The sequence below is a fragment of the Rhinoraja longicauda genome, chromosome 4 (genome assembly GCF_053455715.1).
Source record: "Rhinoraja longicauda isolate Sanriku21f chromosome 4, sRhiLon1.1, whole genome shotgun sequence".
Taxonomy (NCBI): domain Eukaryota; kingdom Metazoa; phylum Chordata; class Chondrichthyes; order Rajiformes; family Arhynchobatidae; genus Rhinoraja; species Rhinoraja longicauda.
The window spans coordinates 30275149-30289713 of record NC_135956.1 but is presented as its reverse complement, the minus strand read 5'-3'; the positions used below and the strand labels follow the sequence as shown (position 1 = coordinate 30289713).

At 42.2% G+C, this 14565-nt stretch overlaps 1 protein-coding gene across 5 annotated transcripts in view; it reads right to left on the bottom strand.

Annotated features, from left to right (window-relative positions):
* The window catches only part of LOC144592669 (clavesin-1-like), a 69777-nt gene extending 56042 nt beyond the window's left edge, over positions 1-13735 (bottom strand). Inside the window, exons 1-2 of one of the 5 annotated variants that reach the window (XM_078397453.1) lie at positions 13500-13735; positions 11320-11943 (exon numbers count right to left, since the gene is read on the bottom strand). In XM_078397453.1, the coding sequence (XP_078253579.1) occupies positions 11320-11708 (389 nt within the window). In that variant the 5' untranslated portion in view covers positions 11709-11943; positions 13500-13735. Of the gene's footprint in view, positions 1-11319; positions 11944-12662; positions 12782-13499 lie in introns of those variants that run through there. The other 4 variants (XM_078397449.1, XM_078397451.1, XM_078397450.1 and 1 more) reach the window with 4 other exon arrangements.
* Positions 13736-14565: the final 830 nt, after the last annotated feature.

Here is a 14565-nt window from a genome sequence, read left to right as displayed (position 1 = left end):
CTTCATAGCACCTGACTTCCTTATAGTTCCAACGTCTGTCAATGCCTGCCTTGAAAACATTACTATATTTAATGATTTCACTTTCTTAACTCTCTGGCAAAGGGAACACACTGGGAAAATATTTTTTCCCAACACACTGGGAAAATAATTTCCCTCCCATCTCTATCTTATATGGGCAGCATCGTTTCTGAAACAATGCTCTCTAGTTCCAGATATTACTATGAGATAAAATTCGTCAAAACGTCCACACTGTCAATCCCTTCAAAACTGTGTATTCTTGAAGCAAAATCACTTCATTCTCTTAAACTTAGTTTCTTCATTCTAATTATTAATATACACCGATGAGCCAAAACATTATGACTAACAGGTGAAGTGAATAACATTGATTATCTTGTTACAATGGCACCTGTCAAGGGGTGGGATATATTCGGCGGCAATTGAATAGTCAGTTCTTGAAGTTGATGTGTTGAATGCAGGAGAAATGGGCAAGACCTGAGCGACTTTGACAAGGGCCAAATTGTTATGGCCAGCTGACTGGGTCAGAGCATCTCTGAAACGACAAGGCTTGTGAGGTGCTCCCGGTCAGCAGTGGTCCGAGGAGGGACAAACCACAAACCGGTGACAGGGTGTTGGGCGTCCAAGGCTCACCGATGCGCGAGGGCAGTGACGGCACCAGGATGCATTGTGGGAAGACGACAAGCCGGTGGGGGGAGTGTGATGCTCTGGGCAATGTTCTGCTGGGAATACCTGGGTCCGGCCATTCATGTGGACGTCAATTTGACACGTGTCACCTACCCAAACATCGTTGCAGACCAGATACACCCCTTCATGGCAATGGTATTCCCTGATGGCAGTAGCCTCTTTCAGCAGGATAATGCGCCCTGCCACACTGCACACATTGTTCGGGAATAGTTTGAGGAACATGATGAAGTGTTCACGGTGTTGCCCTGGCCTCCAAATTCTCCAGATCTCAATCTGATTGAGCATCTGTGGGATGTGCTGGATCGACAAGTCCGATCCACGGCGGCTCCACCTCGCAACGTACAGGACTTGAAGGATCTGCTGCCAATGGTTTGGTGCCAGATACCACTGGACATCTTCAGGGATCTTGTAGAGTCCATGCCTCAGTGGGTCTGCGCTGTTTTGGCGGCACACGGAGGACCAACAGCATATTAGGCAGGTGGTCATAATGATTTGGCTATCGGTGTAGATTGTACATAGTTGAGGCCATCGTACCGAGCGTGGTGGCACTCATTTGGTCACTGATTTTCAAAAACAAAAATGATTTATGTACGCTGACTCTCTGTTTTCAGTGCATCAGCCAATCTGTTATCCAAGCCAAGATATTATCCCCAGCCCCAAGCACTCATTTTTTGTGCAAAAACCTATTATCTGACACCTTCTGCAAATCCAAAGCATTAAATCTATTAGTTCCCTTTTATTCACTGATAGAGAATATCATATCTCTGTACATTGGGGCGACACTGTGGCGCAAGGACGGCACAGAGGCGCAGTAGTAGAGTTGCTGCCTTAAAATGGCAGAGACCAGGGTTCGATCCTGACTACGGGTGCTGTCTGTACGGAGTTTGTACATTCTCCCTATGACCGCATGGGTTTCCCCCGGGTGCTCACCAAAATGGCTATCTACACGAATCCCATTTGCTTGTATTTAGTCCGTGTCCCCCAAAGGCTTTCCTATCCATGTGCCAGTCCAATTGTTGTGAAAGTTTACTTGTACCTGCCTTGACCACATTCGCTGGCAGTTTGTTCAACATACTTCTGTTCAACACCTTCTGTGTTAAAATCCTGCCCCTCATATCCCTTTTAAATCTTTCCTCTCTCACCTTGGAGTGGAGTCTTCTTCCCTTTGAAAACGATTGTTTTGGATTTGTTAAAAATGAGTAAAACATTAGCTAAACACAATGTGCTGGAAGAACTCAGTGGGTCAGGCAGCATCTGTGGAGGGAATGGACAGGCTCCAAAATATCACCTATCCATTCCCTTCACAGATGCTGCCTGACCCGCTGACATCCTCCAACACTTTGTGTTTTGCTCCAGATTTCAGCATCTGCACGTCTCCATTGTTTTTCATTAGTTTGTCTCTCTCATTTGCACCCCTTCCTTAATTGAATTTATCTGCCAATTCATTACAATTCTTTACAATTATTGATATTTATTAATTATGTATTATTAATAACTATTATTATTATAGAAATGTAAATCTAATTTATATTTATAATTTATATCTCTGTGTTTTTTATGCATTTTGTGTTTTCTAGTCTGTACATTTTAGTAACTACATTTTCAGCTGATTTGTTAAAAAGCTTCTGGTACTATGACATTGCAGATCTCTGAAGAAGGTGCAGAGTCGGCTGCTCTGGCTCCGAAGCGTGATCAGTCTACTGTATACAACTGCATCTAGATCACTGTGCAAACACAGTCAGAACCCAATGACAAACTTCACTTGACACAGGAAGATTGAGTTTTACTCCTGTTAACTTCAGATACATATTGGGCTTTGCCACTCACTTTACATGCTCAACTTATTGTCATTAAAGAGAACTTTTGCTGTTGCGGCATTTAAAAAAAAAATTACAAGAGCTGGTCATTGTTAGCAATGCCAATATAGATTGTCATTCATATTGGCCTTTAGGAGATGGTGGGGATCCATGTTCTTGAACAGCTGCAATTCTACGTGATAGTTGCCTTTGTCCTTCTTTGTGGTAGAAGTCATAAATTGTAGGAGCAGAATTAGGCTATTTCGCCCATCGTCTAGTCTGTCATGCAATCATGGCTGGTCTATGTATCTTTCTCTCTCAACCCCTTTTACTTGCCTTCTCCCCATAACCTCTGACACCCACACTAATCAAGAATCTATCAATCTCTGCCTTAAAAATATCCACTGACTTGGCCTCCACAGCCTTCTGTGCAATGAATTCCATAGATTCACCACCCTCTGCCTAAAGAAATTCCTCATCTCCTTCCCAAAGGTATGTCCTATTATCTTAAAAGCTATGGCCTCTGGTCCTAGACTTTCCCACTAGTGCAAACATCCTCTCCACATCAATCCAAACCTTTCACTATTCAGTAAGTTTCAATGAGCTCCCCCCTCACCGTTCTAAGCTCCACGTGTACATCGGAAAGGAACATCAGCCAAGTGGGATGTTTTTAAAAGTATGCTGACAAAAGTTCAGGATACGTACATCCTCGTTAGAGTGAAGGGCAAAGCAGGCAAGCATAAGGGAGATTGAGGCATTGGTCAAAAACAAGGAGGATGCATGGGACAGGTATAGGCAGCTGGGATCAAGTGCATCCCTGGAGGAGTTTCAGGTACTAAGGAATGAATTGAAAAAGGAGATCAGAAGGGCAAAAAGGGGCCAGGAGATAGCTCTGGCGGGTAGTATTAAGGACAATCCCAAAAGATTTTATAAATACGTAAGGGTGAAAAAGGGTAACTAGAGAGAGAGTGAGACCTCTCAGGAATCAAAGCAGTCACCTCTGTGTGGAGCCACAGGAGATGGGCAAAGCCCTCAATGAATATTTCTCCTCTGTATTTACCAAGGAGAAAGACAGTGGGACAGAGAAACTTGAGGCAGTCAATGGAAATGTCTTGAGAGCAGCCAGTGTTACCGTTGAAGAAGTGCTGAAGGTACTGTCATGTATAAAGGTAGACAAATCTCCAGGGCCTGATCTGATATATCCAAGGACATTGTGGGAAACCAGAGAGGAAATTGCGGGAGCCCTGGTTGAAATCTATGTGTCGTCCTTAAATACAGGAGAGGTGCCGGAAGACTGGAGGGTGGCAATGTTCAAGAAAGGCTGCAGGGAAAATGCTGGGAATTATAGGCCGATGAGCTTAACATCTGTAGTTGGAAAGTTACTAGAGAGTATTCTGAGGGATAGGTTATACAGGCATTTGGACAGGCAGGGGCTGATTAGGGATAGTCAGCATGGTTTTGTACGTGGGAGGTCATGTCTCACAGATCTGATTGTTTTTTTGAAGTCATCACCAAAAAGGTAGGTGAGATCTTGTATGCATGGATTTCAGTAAGGTACTTGACAAGGTTCCACATGGTAGGCTGCTCTGGAAGGTTAGATCGCATTGGATCCAAGGAGAGATAGCTGAATGGATAGCAAATTGGCTCCATGGAAGGAAGCAGAGGGTGATGGTGGAAGGCTGATTCTCGGACTGGATGCCTGTGACTAGTGGTGTGCCTCAGGGTTTGGTGCTGGGCCCGTTACTGTTTGTCATCTACATCAATGATTTGGATGAGAACATACAGGGCAAGATTAGCAAGTTTGCTAATGATACAAAAGTGGGTGGTTTTGCAGATAGTGAGGATGGTTGTGAAAGTTTGCTGCAGGATCTGGATCGATTGGCCAGGTGGGCTGAGGAATGGTTGATTTAATTTAATGCAGAGAAGTGTGAGGTGTTGCATTTTGGGACGTCTAACAAGGGCAGGACCTACACAGTAAATGGTGGGTCTCTGGGGAGTGTTGCAGAGCAGAGGGATCTAGGAGTACAGGGCATGGTTCCTTCAAGGTTGAGTCGCAGGTAGATAAGGTGGTCAAAAAGGCTTTTGGCACATTGGCCATCAGTCAGAGTATAGAATATAGCAGTTGGGAGGTCATGTTGCAGTTGTATAAGACGTTGGTGAGACCACATTTGGAATATTGTGTTCAGTTCTGGGCACCATGTTATAGGAAAGATATTGTCAAGCTTGAAAGGGTTCAGAGAAGATTTATGAGGATGTTGCCAGGACTAGAGGGTGTGAGCTATAGGGAGAGGTTGAGTAGGCTAGGTCTTTATTCCTTGGAGCACAAGAGGATGAGGAGTGATCTTATAGAGGAGCACAAAATCATAAGAGGAATAGTTCGGGTAGATGCAGAGTCTCTTGCCCAGAGTAGGGGAATCTAGGACCAGGGGACATAGGTTCAAGATGAAGGGGAAAAGATTTAATAGGAATTTGAAGGGTAACCTATTCACACAAAGGGTGGTGGGTGTATGGAACAAGCTGCCAGATGAGGTAGTTGAGGCTGGGACTATCCCAACGTTTAAGAAACAGTTAGACAGGTACATGGATAGGACAGGTTTGGAGGGATATGGACCAAATGCAGGCAGGTGGGACTAGCGTAGCTGGGACATATTGGCCGGTGTGGGCAAGTTGAGCCGAAGAGCCTGTTTCCACTGTGTCACACTATGACTCTATGACTTTACAGGTCCAGTGCCATTGAATGCTCAAAATATATTAACCCAATTATTCCTGGGATCTATCCCGTAAACCTCCTCTGGACCCTCTCCAATGCCAGCATATCCTTCTTCAGATATGGGGCCCAAAACTGCTCACAATACTTCAAATGTGGACTGAACAGTGCCTTATAAAACCTCAGCATTACATTCCTGTTTTTGTATACTAATCCTCTCTAGCAGTGTATTTTACACTACAAACATGGTGGCGGGAATGAAGATTTAGTGGGTGAGTAATGTGCCTACCAATTGGTTGGCCTCATCCGAGATGTTGTCAATCTTCTTGAGAGTTTTAAAATCTGAACCAAAAAAGGCAAGTGCTGGGTGTTTCAGATTGTTGTGACATTCTTCACAGATAGTAAAGAAGCTTTGCAGCGTCAGAAGGTGAATCCTGTGCTGCAGGAAACTCTGATCTGTATTTAAGTTTGCTGGTCCAGTTACGGTTCCTGGTCAAAGGCAACCCCCAGTATACTGATGGTGGGCGATTCAGGAATGGTAAGGCAATTGAATGTCAAGGCTTGGTATTTGTTGTTTAGTTTAGTTTAGTTTAGTTTAGTTTAGAGATACAGCGCAAAAACAGGCCTTTAGATCCACTGGGTCTGTGCCGACCAGTGATCCCCGCACATTAACACTATCCTACACACAACACAATAAGGACGATTTTTACATTTACCAAGCCAATTAACCTACATACCTGTACGTCTTTGGAGTGTGGGAGGAAACCAAAAATTGCGGAGAAAATCCACGCATATCACGGGGAGAACGTACAAACTCCATACAGACAAGCACCAGTGGTCGGGATCGAACCCAGGTCTCCGGTACTGCAAGTGCTGTAAGGCAGCAACTCTACTGCTGCGCCACCGTGCCATTAATGTTATTTGCCATTCATCATCCCCAATCAGGATGTTGGTTGGATCTTCCCAGGAAACCTACAGGCATAGGGTAATTCATTGTCTGAAGAGCAATGAATAGCATTGACAGGAGACCATTTTCTGTTTGGTTCCTTTTTTACCAATAATCCAGGGATCTGTTTATCACAAGCATATGGAATGTTAGTTAGCCATTCATTCAATTGTAACTTCAATGAATGACATATTATGGAATTTATTAAGATTCATTAACATTATTATTTTAAAGATTAAAAAATTTATTTATTACAGATTGTAACAATTATTCATAATGCAGTTAATCTATAATTGCAGAGATGTTTTTGTTGATGTTTGACATCTGAATAAGACATGATAGTATTTCAGATGAAATCTTTCTCTAAAACTGCAAAATACTAGGTCACAAGTTCACAAATGATGGGAGCAGAATTAGGCCATTTGGCCCAGCAAGTCTACTCTGCCATTCAATCATGGCTGATCTATCTCTCCCTCCTAACTCCATTTTCCTGCCTTCTCCCCATAATCCCTGACACCCATACTAATTAAGAATCTATCGATCTCTGCCTTAAAAATATCGATTCACTTGGGATCCAGGCCTTCTGTGGCAAGGAATTCCACAGATTCACCACCTTCTAACCAAAGAAATTCCTCCTGATCTCAATAGACAATAGATGCAGGAGTAGGCCATTCGGCCCATCGAGCCAGCACCACCATTCAATGTGATCATGGCTGATCATTCTCAATCAGTACCCCATTCCTGTCTTCTCCCCATACCCCCTGACTCCACTATCCTGAAGAGCTCTATCTAGCTCTCTCTTGAATGCATTCAGAGAATTGGCCTCCACTGCCTTCTGAGGCAGAAAATTCCACAGATTTACAACTCACTGACTGAAAACATTTTTTCTCATCTCCGTTCTAAATGGCCTACCCCTTATTCATAAACTGTGGCCCCTGGTTCTGGACTCCCCCAACATTGGGAACATGTTTCCTGCCTCTCACGTGTCCAACCCCTTAATAATCTTATATGTTTCGATAAGATCCCCTCTCATCCTTCTGAATTCCAGTGTATACAAGCCTAGTCGCTCCAGTCTTTCAACATATGACAGTCCCGCCATTCCGGGAATTAACCTAGTAAACCACGCCCTCAATAGCAAGAATATCCTTCCTCAAATTTGGAGACCAAAACTGCACACCGTACTCCAGGTGCGGTCTCACTAGGGCCCTATAAAACTGCAGAAGGACCTCTTTGCTCCTATACTCAACTCCTCTTGTTATGAAGGCCAACATTCCATTGGTTATCTTCACTGCCTGCTGTACCTGCATGCTTCCTTTCAGTAACTGATGCACTAGGACACCCAGATCTCGTTGTACGTCCCCTTTTCCTAACTTGACACCATTCAGATAATAATCTGCCTTCTTATTGTTACCACCAAAGTGGATAACCTCACACTTATCCACATTAAACTACATCTGCCATGCATCCGCCCACTCACACAACCTGTCCAAGTCACCCTGCAACCTCATAGCATCTTCCTCACAGCTCACACTACCACCTAGCTTTGTATCATCTGCAAATTTGCTAATGGTACTTTTAATCCCTTCATCCAAGTCATTAATGTATATTGTAAATAGCTGCGGCCCCAGTACCGAGCCTTGCGGTACCCTACTAGTCACTGCCTGCCATTCTGAAAGGGACCCATTAATCCCCACTCTTTGCCTTCTGTCTGTCAACCAATTTTCTATCCATGTCAGTACCCTACCCCCAATACCATGTGCTCTAATTTTGCCCACTAATCTCCTATGTGGGACCTTGTCGAAGGCTTTCTGAAAGTTGAGGTACACCACATGCACCGGCTCTCCCCTGTCAATTTTCCTAGTTACATCCTCAAAAAATTCCAGAAGATTAGTCAAGCATGATTTCCCCATCGTAAATCCATGCTGACTCGGAACGATCCTGTTACTGCTATCCAAATGCTCCACAATTTCGTCTTTTATAATTTACTCCAGCATCTTCCCCACCACTAATGTCAGACTAACTGGCCTATAATTTCCCATTTCATAAATTCCATTTGTGATTTAATTTCAGATTTTCACCACCATAAATTTAGGATGTTATATTTTATTTAGAGTGTTTTAATGGTGCAAAACTTAGTTTTGGACAGTTAACTTGAACTGTGAGCAATATTCCTTTAAAATTCATCATCAATTTTCAGAGGAAATGAAAATAAATATCACTTTAAAGAAATACTGATGAAATTACTTGAACTTTTTTTAATAGAAACTGCAAGCAAAGAATAACCAAAATATATATTTTTTCTTTCTTCCTTGTTTCTGTTCATTCCAGTAACTGAAAACAAAACTGAAAACAAAAGTAGCACAAGATTCTGGATAATTTAATGATTAAAAATCTGGGTGAGTGTTTTTAATCTAAAATATGAAAATATAATATTACTCAAAGAAACAGTGCTCCAAATACAGTATTTAGTAAAATCATAACGTAATTAGGTGTAGAAATGTAATATTGTTATAACTTAGTGGCATGTTTTTATGGGAGCACTTTGAAATAATCCTGCTTCTTTCAGGAGTTCTGTTTGCTTGGATTGTAAATGGAAAGTAAATATGTTATTGTATATGATGTTTACTTAAAAAATAAACTTTGCTTTGCTGCTGACTTCAAGTTGCTTACTTAAAATAAACTGTTTGGTATTATGTCCCGACAAAGATCTTGGCTTCAATTGGTTCACTGATAACACTTTCAAAGACACTAAACTTATGTGAGGGGTATTAAAATGAAGCCAATAGCTGCATAATTGATTCTGGCATTGTATAACATTCGAAGAAACATAGAAAAATAGGTGCAGGAGTAGGCCATTTGGCCCTTCGAACCTTCAATCATATTGAATGATATGATTCAATATGATCATGGCTGATCATCTAAAATCAGTACCCCATTCCTGCTTTTTCCCCCATAACCCTTGATTCCTTTAGCCCCAAGAGCTAAATCTAACTGTCTCTTACTCCCCAGGGATAATTGGATTCACAGGACCATGCAAGAGATGTGCATTAATGTGCTTTTATGCACACACAAAGATCTTCCGAATATCATTTAGATTTTAAAGGGTTGAATTTTTACAGAAATTGTCTGGGGAAGACTAAGAAATATCGCTGTGTCCCCTAAGTCAAGGTCTGAACTTGTGATAATCCTATTGAACATTCCGAACATAAAAATCTTTGAGAATAAGAATGGGAGCATGCACATTCTAAAAACATGACAGGCAGAAATTCAGGAAAGATATTAGGTCACAAAAACAGACCAGAAGGAATAAATCTATTGCAGGTCTGTTCAGGCATAAAATTATAATCCAATCCGACCACAACCAATATGAACCAAAGCCAAGTCGAAGAATAATTTTTCCATACCTAACCCAACCCATAGTCACTGTGGTGCCTCTGCCTCACAGTTATCAGAGAACCGGGTTCAATCCTGACCTTGTGTGCTGTGTGTGTGGAGTTTGCATGTTCTCCCTGCGACCAAGTGTTTTTTCTTCTGGTGCTCTGCTTTCCTCCCATGTCCCAAAGACGTGCGGGTTTGTAGGTTAATTACCCTCTGTAAATTGTCCTTAGCATGTATGGAGTGGATGAGAGAGTGGGATAACATAGAACTATAGTGCATGAGTGATCAATGGTCGGCGTGGACTTGGTGGGCTGAAGGATCAGTTTCCATGCGGTATCTCTAAACTGAACTTGGAAAATGGCAGAAACAATCCTAGCTATGTTGCGCATACACTGTGATTGACCAAGAACAGAAGCACATCATCCTCATGTCATCCTCACCCAGATCATGTAATGCTTTTCCATGGCCTGGCTTATCCCAAACCCTAATGTTCTGTCAGGATGTACCACTGACCCAACCTGAACCCAGCACACGTACTTGGATACACATTCAAATCTGGTATCGAGGTTTCATCTCAGAGCATAAGCATGTGTTTCATATGGATAAAATCTATGCTAAAGTTTTGTGCACTGAAGAGCAATAAGACCTACTAAATGAGTGTGGAGTGATAACAAGAAAACATATCAGAATGAAAAAAGCAAAGGATGCAAAAGACCACCTGATTAATATTATGAATTATTACCTCCTTAAAATATCCATTAGACTTGGATTACATTGCATGTCTTCCTTAAGTAGCAATTAATGAGATGGAAACCTTAGTGGTCTAACAAAACAAACACATGAACAAGGAAAGACTTTTAATTCATATCAATAAAAAAATAACAGGAAATTTACTAGGCCACTTTAAACTGGCTAATGCAATGGTCATTTTCAAAGAGGGCATGCAGATGAAATAAAGTTTTATTTTTACCTGTAACGGAATGAAACCTTTTTGGATTAGTAATAATATCCAAGCAAAAAATTGTCAACATAAAACTTTGAGGAGGTGTCAAATGCACTGTGGTAAAGTTTACAGGATGGTTCACTCAGGCTTCGAAGAGCATTTGTTCAGTGGTTCATTCCAAAATTCAATAGAAATTAGTTGCCTTTGCAGATAATTGCAATGTGGGGGAGGACATGGAGACTGAAGTCAGCTCAGAGATACGGAATAAATTGGACACCATGTGTAGGTGTCAAAACAATGCTGATTAAAGCTAACACTTGCTCTCATAGAACAAGTGACATGGTAAATTCCTTAACTGATCGAAGTAGAGGCCCTGTGGTTAACATGAAAAACATAACATTTTAAGCTATCTATGTTGCAAAGGATTTATTTACCTTAGAGGGTGATCAGTGAATTCTGACAGAGCATGGAATCAAAATATGAAATATTCAATCTCATGATAGAATTGGAGGATCTTTCTAAATGGGTGGGTTAAAATTAGTTCACTAATCATCTTCACTTGTAATTAACTTGTGATTTGCAATGTTGTGTAAAATATGTGCTTGGGAAAAAGGAGGGAATTTTAAAGCCAATTACCCTCCTGCAATCCTGGAGTTATAATTTGCAAGGATTGACAAGACCAAACTTTGGGAGGCTGAATCTTAAAGTCGGCCAACCGGGAATGACCGTGTACAGTGATTCCATATTGTTTATTTCCCTGTATGCACACTATCAGAAGGAGAATGTCTTATAACACTTTAATCCACCGTGCATGGTCAAACACGAAAAGTAGAACCTTTACATTTACCTACTCTGGTCCCAGTTGGCAGCAAACAACACCAGGATCTTCCTCCCGTGGTGATCCGTCTGCTGGAGCACTCCTGGAAAGCCATCCATCAGAGCTCGTTTGATGCCAGGGTCGTCTGCTTTGAAGTTTTTAAACATGTCCAGGTTTTGTTGACGATACTGGAAATACTGAGCCAGCAATTTGAAGGCCTCGAAGTGGTTAAACTTCCTGGCTCTCAGAAAGCGCAGGATGAACGCATCGTCCGTGCGGAGGAAGCCGATATCCGGGCGGGTGATGATCATGTCTCTGACCTGCTGGATGTCCTGGTGCAAGGCATCCGCGTTCTCGTTCAGCTCCAGCCGAGATTTCTCAATGGTTTCAGCGCGGAGCCCAGGCTGCAGATGGGTCATTTTTACCAACAACTAAAACCACGACCTTGCTTTTTATTTTGTTGGGTTTTGTTTTTTGTTTTTTTTTGGCGATAAGGCTCTCAGTGCTCACACATCCCCGGACAGCACCAGCGTTGTGCCCATTGTCCCTTCTCGTAGTAGCCGCTGGACTCGTCAGTAGCCTTTGCTTATTGAATATTCTATTCCATCTGTTGACAAAACACGTTGCTGAAGCGAAGCCACATGGCCGGACTTTCTGCAACATACATGTGCATGTATGAGTGAAATATTGTACTCATTTGCCACATAACGATACAAGGACCATGTTCGACGCGATTCAGTGAAAAGAAGATAACGTTAAAACCCATTCCTTCTCTCCTGAGATGCTGCCTGACCTGCTGAGTTACTCCAGCATTTTGTGAATAAATACCTTCGATTTGTACCAGCATCTGCAGTTATTTTCCTACGTTAAAACCGGAGTCGGAGCAATAGCTGTGCTCACTGTTAATGGGGCATATCATTCACTCATCTACGAACTCTGATTATTTTTGTTTCGAATTTCCGTTCAAAATAATATCATCCTTAAAAGGCCAGGGTGTGGCAAGTGATTTGGTTTAAGAATGTTTAAACAAAGGATAAAATCATGGGATTTATATTCCAGTCATTCAAAAAAAAATCCAGCAAACCCATAAAATAAAAGCAGGGTTGAGTTATTTGGTTGCTATAAATCAGTGACTAACTGCAGGAAGCTTGTGAAAAGGCACACGTTAAATGCAGCGGGTTACAAAAAGGTGAGTATTTTTTAATTGAATGGCCCTTAAATGGATCTGCCTAGTAGTAATGTGGAGGAAGGAACTACAGAGGCTGGTTTACGCCGAAGATAGACACAAAAAGCTGGAGTAACTCAGCTGAGTTACTCCAGCTTGTGTGCCTTTTAGTTATATTCAGATAATATAAATAAATAGTTACACTTACATTCGTTTTTTTTGTAGAACCTCTTTTTCTTGGTCGCGAAAAAATAAATCCTGGTCTATATTCTTTGGTTTCATTAGTGAATAATTCTCTTGATTTTTCTGGGTTTGTGTCAAGGGGTCAATTTTGTTCAAACTGCTTTATCTAAGAATACCTATCCATCCACAAGCAAGGCGGCCTGTGCCCGTGAACCGCCGTCTGGTCGGTGTGGAGTTGGGAATACGCTGGAGCACTGCAGGACCATCTGCAGTGGGTGTCCTTGCATTTACATTTACATTTACACCAACTCTCAGCAATCCCAGGCTGGCTGAGTTACCAATTTATTATATGCGTTGATAATCCGAAGCAAAGATGCTGCATTGGAAATTGATTATGTAAAATGGGCTAAATCAAATGAGATCAAACCGTAACACGTTTTTAAGATGTGCACATATCGTCATTTATATCACTGGCATGCTTTCAACTCATCATGGATTGTAAAAAAAAACAAAAGACTGAGGTGAGAACAAAGCGTTAAATGATTTTTAAAAATAATGTTTTAATTGCATGATCAGGTTAGACGGTACATTGCTGTATGTGGCTGCCCATTTGATCGTCAGCTGGTCGGATCCTGCAGCCTGCAGCCCACTGTGGAGTGTGCAGAAACCACAGGGAGCGCCGCTGGAGCGCTGGTGCTGCCCGGGCCAGCTGAGCAGCTGCATGCGGATGAATTGCAGATGGAGGAGCTGTTCATGCAGGGAAGTGCTGCTGAGCAGCCATTGAGAAGGGAAAAAAAACAAACACTTGGGATGCTGCAATGAATGCCAATGAATGCCACCGCTTGAAGAATGGAAACCTCACCTTCCTTGGTGCGGGAGTTTTTGGTTTTTTTTTTTTTTGGTGTGTTTTTAAAAATCCTTCTGTCCTCTAATGTCGTATCCTCAGCTGGACGGCGGAATGATGTATTTGCCATCAACAGATTTCTCCTGAGTGTTTTGAATAACGCCCCCGGACTCAATATGATGCCAGCAATGGGCGTGTCAGTCCTGACTCGTCTGCAACGCATTGAGAGGAGCGGCCGGGTCCCAGCGCCCGCTCTCTACTCCCTGACTTCACACAGCTTGCTGGACAACCTGCCAACAAATCTCCGTTCCTTTCCACCTGACTTATTTTTGTATAACAACACGTCAGCATAAGTTTATTTTTTTTTGACGTAGGATCTACCAAAGGACATGGGTTTAAAGTGAAAGGGGAAAGATTTAATAGGAATCTGAGATGTGGTGGGTACATGGAACAAGCTGCCAGAGGAGGCAGTTGAGGCAGGGACTATCCCAACATTTAAGAAACAGTTATACAGGTACATGGATAGGACAGGTTTGGAGGGATAGGGACCAAGCGGGCAGGTGGGACTAGTAGCTGGGACATGTGGCCGGTGTGGGCAAGTTGGGCCAAAGGGCCTTTTTCCACACTGTATAACCATGACTATTACTCTAACTTCTTTCACTGACTTTGTCAATTTTAACTCACAGGGAGGTAGAATTCCAAGGGTATGATGAATCTGAAGTGGTTATAGTAGCAGACAATTAATCTGAAGAAGGTTCTCGACTCGAAACGTCACCCATTCCTTCTCTCCAGAGATGCTGCCTGATCCAGCATTTTGTGCTACCTTTGATTTGTACCAGCATCTGCAGTTATTTTCCTAGACAATTAATCCTGTTCAGTTTAGTTTATTGTCACGTGTACCGAGGCACAGTAAAAAGCTTTTTGTTGCATGCTATCCAGTCAGCAGAAAGACAATACACGATTACAATTGATCCATTTACAGTGTATAGATACATGATGGGGATAACGTTTAGTGCAAGGTAAAGCCAGCAAAGTCTGATCAAGGATAGTCCGAGGGTCATCAAAGCAGTAGATTGTAGTTCAG